Source organism: Anas acuta, chromosome 13, assembly GCF_963932015.1.
Source record: "Anas acuta chromosome 13, bAnaAcu1.1, whole genome shotgun sequence".
NCBI classification, from domain to species: domain Eukaryota; kingdom Metazoa; phylum Chordata; class Aves; order Anseriformes; family Anatidae; genus Anas; species Anas acuta.
This window is the reverse complement of record NC_088991.1, coordinates 16663077-16684251: the sequence shown is the minus strand read 5'-3', so window position 1 is coordinate 16684251 and position 21175 is coordinate 16663077. Positions and strand designations below refer to the sequence as shown.

Genomic DNA, 21175 nt, shown 5'->3' with positions numbered 1-21175 from the left:
CAGCATGACTTGCTGTAAAAATGTTGCTTCAGGCTTTTGTTTATTATTTGGAAAAATTCTATTTAAATGCAGATTAGATTTTCTACCCGAAAGTACAACTTATTCTTTGTTTAGGAACTCCACAAAGAAGAATGAATACAGGGTGTTTTTGTTTTCATTTCTACATGAACTTTGGCAATCACATTGCTTATCCTGTTATCTAGATTAGATATGCAAGCTGTGAATATAGGATTTTTAACAGTTTGTTTAGAGATGGTAGTTTAATTAATAAGTGTAAGATTACCATATTCCCTTGTGATGAAAAACTGCACCTGAGAAGTTGTAATTGGCTACTGACTAAACACAAGGCCCCACCTCTGCATAGGGTTTATGGGAAGGGAGGGAACCTGGGGAAAGGACAGGAAAGACAAATAAATGAGCAATAAATTAAATAAATATTTAATCTGTTGTGAACTGAAATCATTCTCTATGCAACAACTTAACTATTTGTGCCTGCTATATGTTCTGTAATCAATCGCTTGTTAAAATACTATTTTGTCTTCCTTAGAAACAAAAAATGAAATTAAAACAATTCTTTATCAACTGTTTGATCTATGAAAAGTACTCTGAAAAGTCTTTATTTTAAATAGACTACCAAAGATTCTATCCAAAGATTTTTCCCCCTGCAATATAGACTTGCATACCATAACAATATTAAATTATAGCTAAGGGAAACATCCCAGTCATTTCCCATGGGTTTATTTTTATTCTTTTATTCCTTCTTCTTGCATCATGTCTCCAGTATCTCCAGCAATGCTTACTTCTCAAAATTTGATAAGGTTATATATATTCTGAAAAACGACTTTTAGATAATCTCAGCTGTCTTTATTAAAAAGAAATAAATTAAAAACGAGTCAGCTTCAAAACAGCGATTTGAGGAGTTTGTTTTTTTTTTTACCTTTATCTTCTTTCCTAACATGATTTATGAGCTATTTACCATGTTTTATGACAGAAGTTACACGAAATGATTGACATGAACTGTCACTGATATTCATGTACACAGGTGCTTGAATTCAAGTATGTTTCATGATCTGAGACTCTGACCTGATTTTAGAAAAGTATAAAAGTAGTTTGAACTCTCCAGATATAAGGATGACTTGTTTTGTCTAATGTCTTATAGGAGAAGAAAAGCATGCTTTGCTGACTAGAAATCAAGTATGTTGTGTAAGGTAATCTATTTTACTAGACATTTAGCATGATCAGTAGATTGGTATTGGTCATTTAACATGGAAATAACATACTAATGTAATAGATCTAATGTGATGTTATGGTAATGGTATATCATTTAGCAAGGTAATATTTTAGTATTAGTTTCTTAAGAGCTTGACCATCGAGAATATAATGAAGATTTCCTAACGTATCACCTATCTTTGTTATGAAGTAGAAGAAATAAAATGACCAAGACTTTGCTTTGGGGAGGTTGAAATTTTGCCTCATGCTAGGTACATTGATGCAGTGCTCTGTGGGGTTTTGTTCTTCTGCCTTTTTAATGGAGAAGCTAAAGCAGTAAGTATTGTAAAAGGAGATGAAAGCTAGTTATGCCTGAGCTGACTTGGATGTAACTAATTGATCTTGATCCATATTGTGTGGACTGCTGAATAGACCTCTATATGTACATATATATGTATATATATATATGTACATAGCCCTTCTGAATCAATTCTTAACTTCTTGACATCTGTATGATAATGATTTGTAAGATTTACTTTTCCACAGATGATGACTGTAGTGAAAATAGAAAGGGGAAAGAAGAACAGACTTTCAGCACTTAAATATTTTATACTTTCTTCTGCATACGTCTCCTTTCCCTCACTTCATTATCTATCTTTGTATTTAGCTTGTTCCCTGAGGAAAGAAGTGTTTAACTCCACTGCACAGAGACTGTAGTCTGCCTGTAGGGGTTAGGAAGGACAGTTTACATTCCATGTCAGAAATATACATGAAAAAGTCTTAAAAATAAAATACTAATCGGTAGAGATAATAACACAGTAATTTTGAGCTACACAGATGTATGCTTGTATTTTTAATTACATATGGCTAAATTTATTTTTAATTTGCATACAAAAATTATGGGAAGAGGTCTAACTGTAGTCCAATCTACTTTGTGAAAGAATTGAAGTTAAATTCTGAGAAGCACCTTGAGGAATTTCTAGAAATTGCTTTATCATGTAGAATTTCATGAAATCATTACATTTTATTAATTTAGAGTTAGTAATATATTCAGATTTATCTTATGGAAAGATTTGATACCATATCAAATCATCAAAGAACATATATCCCTGGGATTTTTAGTGGTTTATAAAAATAATGAGATCTTGTCACAGGAGGATTATTTAAAGTGTGTATTGGTTTACTGATATTATATTTGGTTAGATTTACTAACGACAGTGGAATATAAATCATTACATTGTCTATTCCAAGGAGGAGGAAAAATAGAAGCAGATTATAATATAACAAACAGTTCAAGCACAGCTTGAAATATAAAATAAAATAGGTCATTCTTTGGAATGCTTTCCAAAAACTATAAACTGTAAAGAAAAACTAACTGTTCCAGGAAATTTGTTATTGCAATATAGATTTCACCACTTGGATATAGAGAAAAAGTTGTCATACATATGGTCAATTTTGTATGAATAGACTTATCAAGAAAAAAAGCTAGAATTGCTCTCCATACTAAAATTTAGTGGAATTTGTAAGACTTCACAAAATTCAGATTTTGAACTTGGTAAAGTTCAAACAGGGAGGTTGAAACTAGATGATCTTTAAAGGTTCCTTGCAAGCCAAACCACTCTGTGATTCTTATGTTTTCTCCTTAGGTGAAAATTTTCTTAGGTGCCAATGGCATTGATCACCACTCCAACAGAAAGTTTAATGTAAAAGAAAATGTGTGCAAAAATCTGGTATAAGCTAGCTCAAGTTGGGTACCCAGAAATAATGGAGATCTTGCAGGATTTTACTTTTTTAATTTTTTGTTTCAATTTCCCAGCATGCAAATAGCCTCAATAAAGCAAATAATCCAAATGCAATATTATTTATGTTCATGAAACATTTGGTTGTGCTGTGAAAATGACATAAAAAGCATGCAATGAAATGAATAAATCTGCATTCAAGACAAGGCTTTGAAAGTATTAATTAAAAAGGTGTATGGCCACATGCTGATTAAAGTAGATAAGAAGAAATATTGAATAACTACTTTCTCTCTGAATTGGGCCCAAGGGTCCTATGAGAAAAATAGTATATGATTATTTAATTAAAGTTTGCATCAAAACACTTTTACACAAGGGAGATGAATTAATACTGCAGAATTTGCACTTCCTAACTTTTCAGTACTTCACTGGGAAATGTTAACTTTTTTTTTTTTTTTTTTAATTTTAAATATAGTGTTTCTTCAGTGTGGCATTATTTACCAATCAGACATTTGGCATATTCACCCCACTGAATTTTTTAGATTGAAGGCATTCATATAATAAATTAAGTGTATGTCTTGAATCTAAAATGGAATGCCAAAATAGTGATAGCAGTGAAGTTGGAAGCATGATTCTATTTGGTTTTGGAATATGAAAGAATGGAAGGGGGAAGAAAACTAGGATGTATATGCTGATTGAAACAGTCAGATAAACCTACTGATATTATACTGATATTTTCATACCGATATTTACAAATATTTATTTAAGCTCCTTTAAGATCATCTGTGAAATATCTAGGCAGTGCTTAGTAAGATTTGTATTTCTCAAGCAGGTCTGGAGTACTCGTTGCTGGTTTTTGTTTGTTTGTTTTTTCCCTTCCCCAGGGAAACTGGGGAAACTCAAGTCCTGAAGTAGCATAATTTCTCAGTGTGACAAGACAAGGAACAGAAAAAATGGCTCTGGTACATAGAGGATTAGAATAAAAGTATATAAAGGGATAGATAAATGGAGTAATCTCTTAGGGAAATGGGTGTGTCCAGTATACAGCAGCTTCTAGTACAGGAGAAGGGAAATTCTTCCTTTGCTCCACCTGGATAAAATAACTGGGTGAAACTATAACAGCTAGAATATTGACCATAATGTGGTGATTAAACAAAAGTTTCCAGTCTTTAAAATAAATGTCTACAAGTCATATTGCAGTGGTACCACATTCATGACAATATCACAGTGCTTTCTGATTCTTCTATAGAATGGAGTTATAATGAAAAAAAAAAAAAAAGAAAAAAAAGAGAGAGAGAATAAAATCAATTTAACACCTAAAATGTGTTATAAACGCTGTTTTCTCCAGCTGTTCCTGGAATTCAGATTATAAGTAGATACCTAGAAAGCGTAGCATTCTTAGAACAGTAGATTACTCAATTTGTTAATTACTGTTATTTAAGTGATAATTACAACAATTTTTGAATAAAATAGATTAGTGTTACATTATGCAGCATTATTATGAAGACTTCTGTTTCATGGATCTATTGATTCACAGTTTACGACGCACAGAGTATCAGTAGCATTTCTGTAGCTTTGAAAGCTGCTGTCACACCTGCACTTGTGTGGCGGTGCCCCTCTGTACCTCCTAGGCTCTGCTCTGCAGTATGCAAATGGACAGCAGAGCCTTAATAATTACTTCTGCCTCAAGACAGCACATACAGTGAGAGGCCTGTGAGTGTAAATAAATGAAAAAAAAGGAACCAGTGTCAGGAACATACATATTTTGGCAGTAGAGTCTTGGCTTTATAATTTACTTGCTTTCTCCTTGAGACTTTAATGTCCTTTTCTACAGAGGTTCTGTAGTCATTACAATTTCATCTCCCAGCATTCAAACAGCCCAGTTGGTGGGAGGCTTTTTCCCAGCCATGATAAATTATTCTCTGTCAGAATCCAAATCTGTCTTTTCAAGTCTGATCATTTTTGATGAATTTATTCTGTTAACATGAGCTTGAATAGAAGCAATAGATGATAATGAATTAACTCTGAGCATATTAATGACATCTCTAGGAGACTACAGAAGAATTAAGGAATAAATTGTTGAAGAGGTTCAATAACAGTCTGGTGAACGTTTAGCCAGCAATTGACTGGTAGCTTTTCATTTAGGTCTTTTGTATCCTATGGTTAATTAAAAACCACAGAAAGATCTTAAAGCAGCCATTTGCAATACGGACTAAGTATGAACTGCTCCTGCCAACCATACTTGCTGTAGAAAAGACGATTGTCAAATGTATTCCACTAAAGATTAGGTAATGTCAACTCCAGAAATTAAGGTTTATACCCTCATAAAAAGAAATGAGTGCCAAACATTTAGAGAGCTTTATATATACTTCTGCTAGAGCAACACATACTTAAAATATCTTTTCTGTAGAGCTTATGAAAAAAGAAAAAAAATAAATTACCTGCTTTTGTGGATCTACTCTTATAAACAACAGAAAAGGGCAGTATAGGGAGTTCCATCTCAAACAAGAATTATTCTGATGTAGTTTTATTTGGTTAACTTTGATGTATGCATGCTACATCCAGGATTAACAAACTAAACGTAAACTTTGAAACTTAGACTTTCTAAAGTGCTGGATGCTAAGCTTTAGTGACTTTATAAGAACTGAATTCCCTTTCTAAAGGATCCTCTATCCTATGTAGTAGAGAAATGGCTGATTGAATCTCATGTACTAAGGAAAGCAGTAAATTCCTTGACAAATCTGAATGGCAGTATTTAACCTCATTTAATAACACATATTAGGTTTTTATTAGCCTAGTCATACTTATAAAACAGGAGTAAAAATCACTTTTTTTTTTTTTTTTTCCAAAGAAAATTATGGTCTATGCAATGTATTAAAATCCAAATTATTTTCTTTTGTTAGGACATCTTGTTATGCAAATAGCTCTGAATCAAAACTGAACACCAACTCTCTGAAATTAGGAGTTGCGCAAATATCTCTCCAGAATCCTCACTTTAGACACATAGCATGTGGTGATACAAGAGCTATGTTTATGCAAATAACGCAACATTTCTAAAATAATGGAATTTACTTTCCTGAAAATTTGGATACTTAACTTTATATCCCCACCCTTCTATATTTGGTGCACTCTTTTTTTTTTTTTTTTTTCTTCTAAAAATAAACAAAGAAAAATCAAAACAACAAAAACAAACAAACAAAACCACTTTGTTTCAAGTCAAAATAATACTCGTGGTTATCCTGACAGTGATTGAAGTGGGCTGAAAACATTACTGTCAGCAATTACTGTCTCCCATTTTCTGGGATGATATTGCTGATCCTAAAATCTTCCAGAATCATCACAGCCATGACTGTTCCCTAATACTGTTTTGTTGTTGATGTTGTTGTTGGTTTTTCCTCTCCTCTCTTTAAAGAATTTTGTCAAAAGTTGAGCTGGCCTAAATTATCCCCATCATGTGTCAGTTGTCCAAACTGCTGAGAAAATCATCGGATTTAGAAAAGTAAACTACCCTCTATAACCCTAGTTCAGATTAATATATTTTTTATATTTTATTTGACAAATGCTTTGGAAAACTAAAAATAATATTAAAGAAATTCTGAAAGTCATTATTGGAGGTTGTTCAAAGGAAACTAGATGAGAATTAAAACTCGGTAGTGGATTTTCTGTTTTGTTGTGTTTTGTTTTGCGTTTTTTTTTTTTTTTTTTTTTTTTTTTTTCCCCTCAGCAAAGAAAAAGGGAATGTTTATAATATATATTTCTAACCTGCAGGCATCCTTGATGCCAACGACTTCTTAATATTTGGAAAAGACTTAAGTGATGTGAGAAACTTAACAATCAAACAGCAAAACTACAGTGGAGAAAGTGGTCACAACTGAATGCTTAAAGAGATAACTGTGAAATTAGTGCCTCATCAGAATCATGGCAGAATTTCTGAAGGTGCTAGCAATCCCTTGAAAACCCCAGTTAGAAGGTAGCAGACATCACTGTAAGTGGTTTTGTACTCACGGGGAAATGATGGAAACTAGTCAGGTGTCCCTTTTCTTCTTTTAAATGTCTATTCTGAATGAGGTCTGAGCTACAGTACAGATATTGCTCGAAATCACTCAGAGCCACTCTCACTTCTATGCCTGACTGGAACACAATGAAGTTTGGATTATGCTGTTTTAAATTATCACCCATTTTAAGTAATTTTCTTTATAAAACAAGATTAAAATGACTGTAATTCAAAACATTTTACCTCAAATTGATGTGAAAATTGTAGTGTTCATATTATTTCCATTTTTCAATTTGACAAAACATCTCACTCCATGTATAAGCTTTTCTGTGTTGTCACTATCTTGAGTGAAAATATGCATTTTACTCTGTGCATTTTACTCCTTCCTGATGTGCGTTATTTCTTAACACTACTTATTTAACTTTCTTAAAGAATATCTTTATATATAGCCTGTTGTGGTACCTAGGGAAAATATAAACAGATTTAGGAGGTCTGCTTACCTCCCTTCTACCCCACACAATAACAGTCTAACTTCATACTCTAAATTTGTTCTCTGGTCTTTCTACACACCTGATGGTAAGATGATAAAGCAAAAACTGATGATAAAGCAAAGCAAAGAAAAAATTGTAATTCTAGCCTGAAAGAGTTGGAACTCAGATTATGGTGACTCTTACGTACATGAAACTTCCTTCTTTCATTTGTTTTCATATTAATACCATAGTAGGAGTCTCTCTCTCTCTCTGGAACAAATCATTTATAAAAAGAATAGCTTCATCTAAAAGGATAGCCTCATCTCTTCATCAGAAATTTGGTTCATAGATAGGCAGTTACATCAGTAATTTTTCTTAAAAATCTAGTAAATTCTGATGTACATGAGTTCCCTACAAATAAGGGCATTTGCAAGAAACGCTAATATAGAGTGCTTCTTGCAGAATTCCTTCAGTAGTGAAGTTTAGAACAATACTAAAAAATATTGCAAAATTAAGCAACTTGCAGAAGTTTATGGCTAAATTAGTTCTCGTGAGAATTAAAACTGAATTGTTCCTGCCAAAAGAATACAAACATACAAATGTACTTAGATATGTGATGCTGTATTCAACTGTAAGTGCAAAAGAATGCCAAACCTTATCACTTAAAGTAATGGTAATATGCATGTCAGTTGTCAGACCCTCAAAACCTGGGAAAGAGCTGTTTTGTATGCTAAATCTGCAAAGGATAATTCATTCTGTACTAGGGGGTATGATTTCTTGAGTAGAAAGCTTTAACTAGTACATATGTATAGGATAGATTTAAAGTGATTATGGAAATGTCACTGCAGGACAATACATTATTAGTAGTCCCTCATATGTTGTATCCTGTCCCCTTATGTTTGCTGATAATTAAAAACAGATTGGGATGTCATGTTAAGAACGAATGCAAAATGTCCCTTTTATCATTTGCAACAACTATGAAGTAGTGGTCTTTCTGTATTTTTCAGTGATTGTTCTATTTGTGTTGGTGACAAATGGCATCTTTCTCCTTGTAATGTGCCTGCAGGGTTAAATGACTTTATTATTATTAATGAGTCATTGCTCTAGCTGCCCAGAAAGAGAGGGAACAGAAAACATAAGTGATTTAGAACTAAGTAATCACAAATGTAATTATTACCTTTCAAATTTCATTTTTACATCAATCATAAAGTTGTTAATCAAACATAGCCATCTCACATTTTAGAGGTCTTTCCTGAGTAGATACCTGGTTCCACTGAGGGCAGTCTGTGGCAGATTGACAAAGTGGTAATGACAAAAAACTGCTGTGAAAAAAAGTGGTTAGAAAATGCTGTCTAGTCATCAAGGAGCCTGCAGTTCAGAGGGTTTTCCAAGACTTAAACCCACCTGGGCTTCAGCCATATGGAGGAGTGTCCTCCTGGGGAGGACAAAAGCTGCAGGAGGGGAATCCTTTTGTCCTGTGGTGATATGAAATGTCAAAGTCTTACTTCTTTCTTGTCTTTCCACAAAGTTGTACATCATGACTAATGAGCTTAATAAGTACAAGAGATCTGACATGCTGCTGGTCAGTTTATGGGAATTTTGAAGTGTGACTTCTTGAGCATACAATAGTTATCCTAATCACTTGTAAAAACTTGAAAATCTAGCAAAACATAATTATTAGGTGGAGCACAAGGCTTGTTCTTCTGTAGGGGTAAGGGAATCACAGCGAATTTAGGAAGTAGAAATTATTGTGGATTGTGTTAGACCATGCTGCAAGTACAGTTAACGGCAAGCAATGTTGTTTTTTCAGAAACATAGGCTGAACTTGAAATTTATAGTGAAATGGAAAATCTGAGGAAAGACTTTGGCAAAATGAGAACATGTCCTTTCAATACTGTCATCTCTGCATAATGTTAGAATAGCAAAGATTCTCATCTTTTAAAAATCTACTTGGAAATAAAATGAGAAAATGGAAACTACTCATTTCCATACTTCATACCCCCAAAACATCACTTGAATCAATAGGATCACAAAACAGGTGAACTTGAAACATTTTTGATGGAAAAAAAAAGCTTTGTCAAAAAAGCTTCATCCAGCTTTACTTACTTATTGAACCCAAGAAAATAGAATTAATGCTGTTGACCCTCCAATCAAATGCAATATCTGTTTTTGCTATAAACAGTATTACTTAGATTTCACTTTAAAACATTGCATTTGAACATCACGAAAGTATCTAGAAGTATTCACAAAATAAATTAAGGGCAACATATTAAGAATAAGAACTTTTGTTTTGTTTTGTTTTACATTCTAATAAATAAAAATGCTTTTTTTTTTTTTTTTTTTTTTTTTCTTGAAATGCAATTAGAGTCACAGCATAAAAGCCACAGAATATTTTTAGACTGTTGTAGGGTTTTTTGTTTTCTGCTTTATTGGCCTGTGACTTTAAATTTCTGTTTGTGTGTATCTGATGAAAGCACAATTTCAAAACATCTTAACCCTCTTGGGTCACTGCAGGAAAGATATGCTTACTTAGTATTTGATTTTTTTTATGGTTTTCTTTTGAAAATTAGGATTTCCTTAAAGTGTCTGAACCATGAATATTTGCCAACAATTGTTCAAGGACTTAACAAAATTACTTAGTATTCTAATTTATTTTTACTGTAAAGTCAATACTTTTTAAAATAATAGCGTTTTGAACTTCATGAAAACACAGCCCACTTGTTGTGAAGAAACATCAGCAAAAACTTACTCAAGTGAATATAGGTTGTAAATACTGAAGTTTGAAGCAGACCTGTAGGTCCTTTAACCCATACTTTTTCATTGAAGCTGTTGTATGTGAGGTATCTCAGACTTTCCTGAAAAGGAACTTCTGCTTGTCCCCTATTCATCACCCTGCATTCTGCTGAGAATGACTTTTTCACCTCATCTCCTTATAAAAAAAAATGTGTTTTCCGCTGTTTCCATATCAAATGAGTTTATGTAAATTCAGTGTTTCTTAGTTCTCTTCATGAATCTTCAGGCTTTTGAGGTATTTAGTGATTTATAACAAAATCACTAAGCTTCCTTTCTCTCTCATGCACTCTCACACCTTAAACTTTAAAAACTATTTTGTATAATTACACTGTATTCACACTGTGGATACCGTAAGCAACAATATTCTTCTCTAAATCTACATATGTATGTATATATACATATTTGAGTGTAAGTAAGAATGAAAATGGGAGTAACCTCTTTAGCAAGGTTTGAAGAAGAGAGAACCAATGTTATGACTTATCTGTAGAAATGACTACTAAATGTGACTGGAATGGCACGATACCCAGTATAGTGTGGCCAGCCAAGGTGGCACACAAAAATGTGTGATTTCCTGCATGCCTGTTGATTCCGCATTTAGAACATCTGGAGGATAAACCTTCCTCAGAGTATGATTTCTCATGGGATCTGGTGGAGGCAAGCTCTGTACATGAGGCTGAAGACTAAGGGAAGTGGTATGTCCTAATTGTTCTTTGAATAAAAAGGTTCAAAGGCTAGAATTTTAGTAATTTATTTAGGTTTTTAAGTTATTGAGATCCATACAGGAAATAAAATATTCATAGGAATCTTCTCCCAAAGGGATTATATTATAAAAGATATCGATATAACAGCATTGATATAACAGCAATGATCAATGATTCAGGGTTTCTACATTCAGCTTCTTCCTTATTAATATATCCCAGTTTATACTAACAAACTATTCTACCCTCCCTATTTTATTGTTAATGTTATTTCTCTTCTCTTAACCCAGCAGAGACCATTAAATGATGTTGCCCACATGGCAGCTTTCTGTCACAAGGGTAATTCTGGACTGTAATTTACCTATATTATGCTTCAATTTCTACTTAGATTGAGTACCACATATAGTACATACACATGAGGGAAAAAATGAGGGAGATGCAGGGGGAACACAACCCATTCCTTAGGAGCTATTGGCTGAGATGAGCAGTATAAGGTTGTCATCTTCATCACTCTGGTGAGTTCCTGCTGAGCAGAGAGCACTGAAATTGTGATGGGAGCTGTTTAATACAAAATGCTTCAGTAAATGAGAGGCACTTCTGGATGCTGACAGAATAGCATTGGCACTGCATGCCATGTATTCATATATGTGCTGTGTTGTGAAAATATGAAAAATAGCTCAGCAATGGCATAATTATGGGCAATTTGCTTAATTGCTTGCTAATTGTTGCTTGCTTTATTATGAAACAAGAGTGCTCTGAATGTAACACTGGATGGTTTGCATCCAAAATGTGTCATATTCAACACTGGCTTTTCATTAAGACTTCAGCTACATGGTGTTAAATTTAAGCATTCTATCTATATCCTGTATTTTATATCGTTTACTTATTTTTTTTGAAATTATTTTTGAATTCTTTATGCAATTTATAAAAGTCCTAAGCCTGGATTGATACCATGCAGTTTGTCAGTTTTTGAACTTCTATTGAATCTGAGCATTTTGCTGATGAATACATTTTTTGATCATTATTACGTGTAAGTGGGTAAAGGTGGAGACATTGGAGACATTTTAAGGTTTGTCCAGGAGCTTTCAGAAATGCATATCTCTTTTAACATGCACTCTTTTTTTTTTTTTTTTTTTTTTTTTTTAAGGGAGATGTACCATTTTTAAAGTTTGGCCTAGACTTTTGGAAAAAATGTTCAAAATGTTCTCATAGTTTGAACAAGATACACTGCTTTGAGCAGGAGATTAGACCAGACATCTTTAAAAGTCCCTTCCAACCTAAGTCTGTGATTCCATGATGCAAGGGATGACTTCTGTGGCAAACTGAAAAAGGGACTGGTTGTCTTGTTGTTGTCAGAGCAGTACCTCTCCTTTTTGGTGGAATGGAGGGGCATAGGAGTAGAAAAGAAAGTGTATCATGTATACACTAAATACATGCTTCAACATTATGAGAATGCTGATAACACTCTCAGACTAACGACCTGTTTTCCTTTGAGAATTCTCTGTAAGAAATATTCTTAAACCTGCAACAAATATTGAGCTAGAAATGTCAAAGTAAGCAGCATTCAGTCTACAAAATATATAGCACCAAGTGCAACCTGCATTGTAGTGTTCTTCAGCTTTCATACCCCATACGCAAGAAGAACAACCAACATTTATATTCTCATTTATATTTATATGTACTGTACGTGGGCTTTATAATTATAGAAAGTCTCTAACCAAAACAAACAGAAAAAGATCAAATAGTATTTTTTTGTTATAATTGTTTTGACTGAAGGATAGCTACCTGGCAAGGTTGAAATTCCACATTTTAAGTAAAAGTAAATATTCTTACTGAAGACTGGTTTGACCTAAAAATGATAAAGACTGTGGAACAATGAACAAGTCTTTTAACTACTGTGCTTTTAGTTATACTTGACAGCTCTGATCTAAACATTTCATAAGAGCTGACAGACACCTTCTTTAAAAACGTTCTTAGTTCAGAGGCAGACAATTTAAAAAACAGCTTAATTCCTAAAACAATCTGGAGTTCAAGTGACAATGGTAAATTCACATGTGCATAAGTGTGTTCCATTGTATGAATTAAAAAATATCTCTCAGACAACCTGCATGTCATAGTTGATGAGCCTCCATGCAGTATGAAAAAATATATAAAATTATGGTTTTATTAATGAGTGAAGAAACAAGGCAAACTGATAAAAGTTGAAATGAACGTATTGTTAATTTGTAATACATGAGGAATATTTACAGTTTTATTTCCAGTTATAAACCTGTCGTATCTTTTGTGAGAACATATTACCAGACACTAAATTTCAGCAGAGAAAACCATTATTTCTTCTGAAAATATTCAAAGACAGCAGAAACCTTCTTTTACTTGTTTGTTAGAGGCAGATGTCACAGATCTTTCCTACCAGAATACTTATGGGACTGGAATAATCACCTACATTACCTCTTTTGAATGAGAGAAGAGCTCAATTTTTTTTCTTTTCACCCACGCTTAACAATGACTTGCAAGAGGTTAGTGTTGCAAACACTTGCCTGCATAAGAAAATGCAAAGCAGAAGAAAGCTTAAGGAGTAGCAGCTAGAAAATGCTATGCTCAGTTTACCCAGGCTTGGATAAATGCCACTTGAGCACTGAACTTCACACTGACACAACTGTATGGCTTGAAATCCTCTTCAGATGGTCTTTTGGGATGCTCTGCTGACCCAGCCTGAGTCTCTCCTTTTAAGTGGGCAGCAAGTGGTGAAGGGGAATCCAGCCTGGGTGCTGTGGACAACATCATAATGCTAGTTACAGTGACCTCTCAGAGGTCACTGTCTCAGTGACATATTATTAAGTCAGTAACAGAACATTGGAAACCAACTACTTTGTATTGTAAAGTGGCAGTACTAGCATGATATATTGCTGATAAATAGCTCTTTGCTTTGATAAAAAAGGGAATTGTTAGAAATATATATTTTTTTAAGTAAAACAGCTTGGATGGCAATACAATGCCAGGGCTAGGCAGCTATTTAGAATGGTTTCAAGTGCTAATGAAGCAGTAGAATGATATCTTAGAAAAATAGAGAATGAATTATACTGACTGAAGGAAGCTACATTTCACTGCCTGGAAGAACAGTCAAAAAAGATAATGCCTAGTGAATATTCATGAAGAAAAAATCCTACATTTTGTGCTAGTTCATTGAAAACCAGAAGAATTATGTTCCAACAGTCTTTTTTTTTTTTTTTTTCGTTGATTGTGCTAAAAGCATTTGATACTCCTGGCTTTATATATTTATTTTTACTTCATACCAAGACAAAGCTGTTTTGTGTCTGAGTTACCCTTGCTAGTACTTCTTACTGCAGCAGACCAGTTGTTGAGATTTGCTAAGATTCCATTAAATGGAAATACTGGAGACCTTATCCATCGTGCAATATACTTATTGTCACACTCTCAGTTAATTTGTTTTCCTACAGTATACCCAGTCTCCTAAAGAAAACCTCAGGGCTATGCTAATGCTATGGCCTATATGCAGAAGATATAAATTAAAAACAAAACAGTTCTATTCATTTTTCTTGAAATATGATTCCTTTTGAAGTTAGTCTATGGGTTAAATATATCATTGATTTAATTTTATTTTTTTCTTTCTAATGAGTGCAGTATATTATAAACCAAAGCTTGACTGTTACAGTTGGAAAAAAAAAGATGTCAGACATCATACAGAAAAGTACTTGTATTTGCTAAATACATTTTTACTTTCTATTCTCTTGCAACGCTGCAGAGATACTCAGTAGAAAAGGGTTTTAACTCTTCAAAATTAATAAGAACTGTATATTTTACATGTTATTAGTCATAAGCAGTGATGAAAAATATAATTACTCTGACAGTCAAGATTACATGTACAAAATACATATACTGAAAGATTGACTGCTACAAAAAGTCTGACAATGAAGGATTTTTATATAATGAAACCCAAACCTAAAAGCCAAAATAACTTGTATTCACAGCATATGATTATACCCATGAAGGTTAGGTAGGTTTTGCTAAAGGTTTGTTTGCTTTCTTTGTTTTCTGTTTGTTTGTTTTTGCTAAAGGTTGTGTATCAATCTCATTATTGAGAGAATAAATGAGAATGTCATTCTGACAACATTGTTGTTCTTCACATGTTAGCATGTTCCAAGTCTACAGGTAGTCTGGCAACACATGGCACAAAATGCTTATGTCAATATGGTGTAGAGAATGCTTTATAAGCGACCTTTTATTTCTGCAGTTCCCTTGTCTAAAGCTCAAGTTAAGTATTGCCATACACTGGTTTTGATGGTTTAATTTTGTTTGCTTTTTTATTCTAGCTTGAGATGGTACTACATTATAAGTATAGTAACTAATTGCTGTGGAGATCTAGCATTGCATAATAATTATTATTTCCAAATAAAAATAGTATTTTTCCAGTTTCACCTAAGTAACAGAATTTTAAGAGATATTAGAAAGCCTAGAGGAATGTCTGGGGGATTGGGTATCAACAAGGTTTTGTTAATAAATGCAAAAAATATCAATTTATGCATAAATCAGTGATAACTCAACATTAAGTCAAGGACATACCTGTTTTCTGTGAGTTGCCTTGATTAGAAGAGAAGAAAACTTGGATAATTAAAGAGCTTAAAGAACTTGTATATACTTAATTTTATGTCTCGAATAGCAGATAGCAGGACACAGAAAGATTAGACTAATCTACCAGCAGTAACTTTTTTTTTTTTTTGCATGAACTATTTCCTCTACTGAATTATTTCCATATTTATATATCTGACTGCCCATCAAAACTGGATTAGTACTTAAACAACAAGGTGCCAAGGCTTTGTCAGGATTACATTCTAAAATACAGAGACAAGATGACTGAAGACATGTTGAAATGCTAAAAACAGGGCAAAACAACAATATTTATAAACAATCATTTCTTTACCAGGCACATACTTGTACAATTTACTTCAGGAGAAATAATCAAGAACATAACATTCAGGAAACAACAGAGAACCAATTGTCCACTTAACACTGGTAGATTTTAAAAAGATGTAACCTGTATTTTGGTCAGCAGCATTATATATTTCAATGACTGAAGGAAAAAGTAAATTAATTTATATTTAGATGTAACATGGAAATATGTGTTAGTGCTTTGTAGCTTTACACAGAATTCAACATGCAAAGTATTTATTAGAACAGAAATACAGCATCTGTTTAAACATCTCAAAAGATGAGCGGCTCCCACTCAGAACTATTATTGCAATAAGTAATTTGTAGCAGCATACATTCTCCACTGGTTGTGAGTCACTGGTTGTCAATCCAATTCTAAATATTTTCCTGAAAATAAATACAAATAATATATACACATCTTTCAGAAAAAGGACATTCTTGCAGTTTGTGAAGACAACACAATACAATATCTAATTGGACTCTTTCTCTCTTTTGATATACTTAAACCATGTACGTAGCAAGATAATATAAAAATAATGTATATAATAATAAAAATATCTCAAGGAATGATATGTAGTATATAAGTTATGTTAATTTGATTTCACACAACATGGTAAACCCAGAATAATTTCAATGAAACAGATCAAGATTGTTTATGTATTGCAAATTATGTTTTGTAGATTTAGTAGCTTACTTTGTCTTTGAACAAATTATAATTTCTGTAATCTCTTTTCAAGGGCATAAACCTTGCATCTACTCAAGAACTCAGGTTCAATTACTAGTAAACTACAGAGGTTACAGCTTCGTTGGCTATTACCCTTTGATTTTTCATGGTTTCCAGTATTGAATGCACAGAGAAATCAATTCTCTTTAAAATAGTTTTTAGGCTGTCTTTCATTCTTAAAGCTCTTGAGTACATCTTTGAAGCCACTTCAAGAGAATATTTCAATAAAAATAATACAATTTTATTTTTTCTTCAAGTAATTGTATGCAAACATATAGAATAGTGATATTGTATTATTATAAAGTTTTATTAGTTTGTTTGTTTTCACATGAGGGACAATTCCAAAAAATAAAAATGTCATAAGTAGAATGTATAATGGCTTTGGTTACCTGACTGAAGCCACAGTATCATATGTTGATGAAATTTTAATATTTTTTCTGGTGATACTGTGGGTCTCAAACTTGCAAATATCTAAACATTCATTTAATTTTTACAACTGCAGGTATTTTCTTTCCCAACTATGTCCATTATCATTGAACTAGAATTGCTTTGTTACTCTTGATTCCCTGCATATGTCAGTCTTCAGATCCTTTGATAATTTCCTGTCTTTTTCTGCCCTCCCAGCTATTGAAGTAAATCTCCAGAAAGCCCTGGCTGAAGCCTCTGAAACCTGCACACAGGAGTGTCTCATCCTAGGCCATTCAGACAACTGCTGGATGCCACCTTCTTTGACACAGTATCAACAGTCCAACACCCCTTTGCCATCATTTGGCTTCCAGCAAGGCTGGGGCCGAGGAGCCAGGCCTGATGGATGCCACACTCTTGGGAGGTCCCTTCCAAAGGATGACGCTGACAAAGGCCAAGGTGGGCTCAGGCCCCAGTTCTACAACACCTGTGAAAGACACTGCACCAGTGAAGATCCTGTCAAAGTCATCCCTCTGGCAAACTTTGCTGTATCCCACCAGACACCGGTGTCTGGGAGTAGCACTACGTTTATCCATGAGCACCAGCTATAAATGCATATCTGGCAAATCCACTATTTCAGGCTTTAAGTGTAACTTAAGCCTAACTCTGTTCTTAGTGCACATACAAACTTGTTAGGCTTGTGAATATTTATGTATATAAAATCCTAAATTTGAATTTGAATTTAGCTTTTCAAGCTAAATCCTTAGGACTTAGTTAAAATTGACCATAGTTCTTGGCAAAATATATAAAATGGGGAAGAAAACCCACAACCCAGAACCTATCAAAAGAAAACACAAAATCCCACTGATTTTCTTATATGGGTCATATAGCACAAATACCTGCTAGCAGTTCTTCCTCTTTGTTGAAAGCATTTTCTTAGTACAGTTTAGGAAATATTACAGTAATATAACTCACTAGTTTTTTTTCTATCTTCTTTGTTATAATTTATAGCATATGCATAAATTTCACCTTCCATTTGCTTAGCAATAGAGATCAAGCGGGCAATGTCTCATTTGATTACCTTACATAATAGAATGTGTAAGATCTACTTCTTAGGAAGGATGGTATATGTTTTCAACAAAATTTATCTTTCATGTAATTAAGAAGGAAAATGTACTGAAAGACATGACAACTGCTTTTGTTTTTAATTTTAACTGATTGGATACACAGGTATTTATTCTATGAAAGAATGCAATAGATGAAATAGAAAACTCTTAACTAGGCTTTTCTGTGTGAAATTGAAAACATGACCATACAATAAGGATCAGGTTTGTTTTTTTTTTTAAATTTATTTCTAAGATTTTATTTTCTACAATAATGGAAGCAAAAGTGTGATAAATGTGCTTTTCAAGCTATAAGGCTAATTTTATTTATTTATTTATTTTTTTTATCTTGCAGAGCTTGCTTTGGCTACTGTTCCTGTTAGTTGAAAATTACATGGGCACTGCTGAAAACAGTAGGAAACTGGGCTAGTTATTTTGGCCGGTGTCATATTGTGGCTTTAAGCTACTGATGTTTAAAATAATATTATAGTGATGTATATGTTTGTTTTACAGCTATAATCACCTATTACAAGTATTCAGTAGAAGATTAGCTATAATATTAGTTACTTCACCCCAAACCTATTAGATAAAGGAGTAGTTGTCATTGTAGCTTAGTTTATTAGAGAATTGCTGACATTTTTCAGCAAAGAAAGAAAGTAATGAATGCTGGATAAGTATAAGTACACCCCGATTATGTTATTTGATAAAGTCTCAAGGTGGTTCTCTGTAAAGATTAGAATTTTTTCAGTGTTCTGTTAACCGAACAGTACATTCTTAATAGTGACAGGAAAAAACAAACAAACAAACAAACAAACAAAAAAACTAGTAAATTCTACAGCGGATGAAAAGGAAATTCCTTTCTTAAATAAAAACAAAACAAAATATTTCCTTTCTAGTATTTTGTTGCTGTTTAGCCATTTAGCTATTTCATCATTTATGATACCAAGTTTTTTTCCTTATCAAACTGCATAACTTTGTTTAGTTTTATTGATACTTTAAGTGAGACAATCAAAGTTTTGTGAAAGAAAAAATGACAGTGTATGAATATTTCTTACGGATAGATTTCTGTGTTGGCTTCATATTGTAACTTATGTGTAATTTATTATAAAAAAAAAAAGTGTAAAAATGCTGTAATATTAGCTGCTTGTAAAATTTACAGAAGTACAAGTTGTTGAAGGTTTCCAATGAACACTAAAAGAGCTTCTCTTATGTGCCCAGCAGGTATAAGTAGCTTTATATATTGTGTCCCAACTGTAATCCTATTCAAATCACATTTACATTTTATGTGCAAACTAAAAGAAGCTTCACTTTTGATCTACTGATAGGCTTTAATTAATAAACATAAGATTATCTAATGATGTACTTCTGTTCTTTTTTTATTTTGTTTAATGTATTTCTCAATAATGTTTAGAAAAAATGTGGCACACTGCTTTCCAGTTGCATGTAAATCCAGGGTAAAAAAAAGAAAACAAAAAAAATCCTTTGGCTACTGACACACAGTAGTTGACACAGCTCATTTCAGTTCCAGGAAAACTAAAAATTTGACAAATTAATTCATACCTAATATATACAGAGTCTTTTGTTGTTTACTTTGGAGACATCACAGTGAGAAAATTCATCAGTCCTTTTCAGGGATACACAATAAAAGCTTATCTGTAGTTTACACAGCTTTACCAAACATATTAATTGTGCAAATTTAGAATAAAGCTGACATGTAATACTTCCTATTGTAAGCAGAGAACTATAGTTTTAGTTAAAGATGGCTGCCATACCAAGTGGCAGCTGCATTTTAGAACTGTATTTATTTATTTATTTATTTTGCCTTCAACGTTTCCTTTCTGGGTGAAGATTGTAACTGAAATTTCCTGACAAAACAATCAATTTCTACAGCATTAGGAGTTTAATAGGAAAAGATAAAGATACCAGAATTATACTTTCTTCCCCCCCCCCCCCCCCCCCAAACACACACACACACACACATACACAGGTAACAAAACAATCGATCAATCAATCAAAAACCCCAACCCTTTCTTTTTTAACGTTTTTTTTTTTTTTTTTCTTCTGAGATATGGAAGCAATTAACTGCAATCCTTTCTCCAAATAAAACACACAATAAACAAAAAGTGAAAAACAGAAACCAACCAACCAACCAAAAAAAACAACAAACTGCTTAAACAAAAAAAATTATAAAGTTGAATCTGATTATAGGAAGTGTTAAATATTATATCCATGACATTGTGCTATGGTATTGTAAAATTCTATCAACAAGATAAATAACATTTAATTGTAAATTTATTGGGAGTAAAATTATGCCCTCATTTTTATATATTACATATATAAAATTATGCATTAAAGGTGACATTTTTTTCTGAAAAAAATGTACAAGTGTCATGTCAGTATCCAGAGGAATAACATTACTATAGACTCTTTGCACATCTTGCCATATATATAAATAATTTATCTAGTGCATAGGCTGTATATTTTTGTGTAATTTTTTTAGTCAATTATTTCATCTTGTGTGAATTTGTGGAGAAAACAATCCTATATACAATATACAGTAAAATGGTAGTTACATGATTAGATTTGTTTCATACAGTGTAACAATAAAAGAAAACCTTTGCCTTCAAAGTAATGTGTCACAGTCTAGCCTAGATTTTTTTTTTTTCCAAATTCAATACATGCTTGTTGCACTTTGAACTATTGCAAGATATAGGTAGTGGTGGCAGAAAGAAAGGTAACTTTTGATTATGTAAAGGAGTCAAATATTAAAAAAAAAAAAAAAAAAGATGAACTGAAGTCAAACTGGTTGAAGTGAAATATATCAGTTTTTTGTTTTCATAAACTGTGCTGTGTAACTTAATTCTAAAGGAAGAATAATGAGGCACATCTGCTTGGCCAGACAGAGACTACTGAGCACCTGCTCTCTCGGCTGTGAGCTGGCCGGATGCAGGTCATTTAGCTCATTATTATGGCAATGAGCCCATGCTAATAGGACCTGAGGGTTTATGAATGTTAGCATGACAGTTAGGTTGACATAACTTTAGTTATGTGAGTCTGAATCCAGACAGGTCCTTTTGCTAGGCACAGAGGTGGAGA

General features: G+C 33.0%; 1 protein-coding gene across 1 annotated transcript in view; it reads left to right on the top strand.

Moving 5' to 3' along the window:
* PCDH11X (protocadherin 11 X-linked) overlaps positions 1-20975 on the top strand; it is a 480483-nt gene extending 459508 nt beyond the window's left edge. Inside the window, exon 6 of the mRNA XM_068696555.1 lies at positions 17196-20975. Within this exon, the coding sequence (XP_068552656.1) occupies positions 17196-17587 (392 nt within the window). The 3' untranslated portion in view covers positions 17588-20975. The remainder of the gene's footprint in view (positions 1-17195) is intronic.
* Positions 20976-21175: the final 200 nt, after the last annotated feature.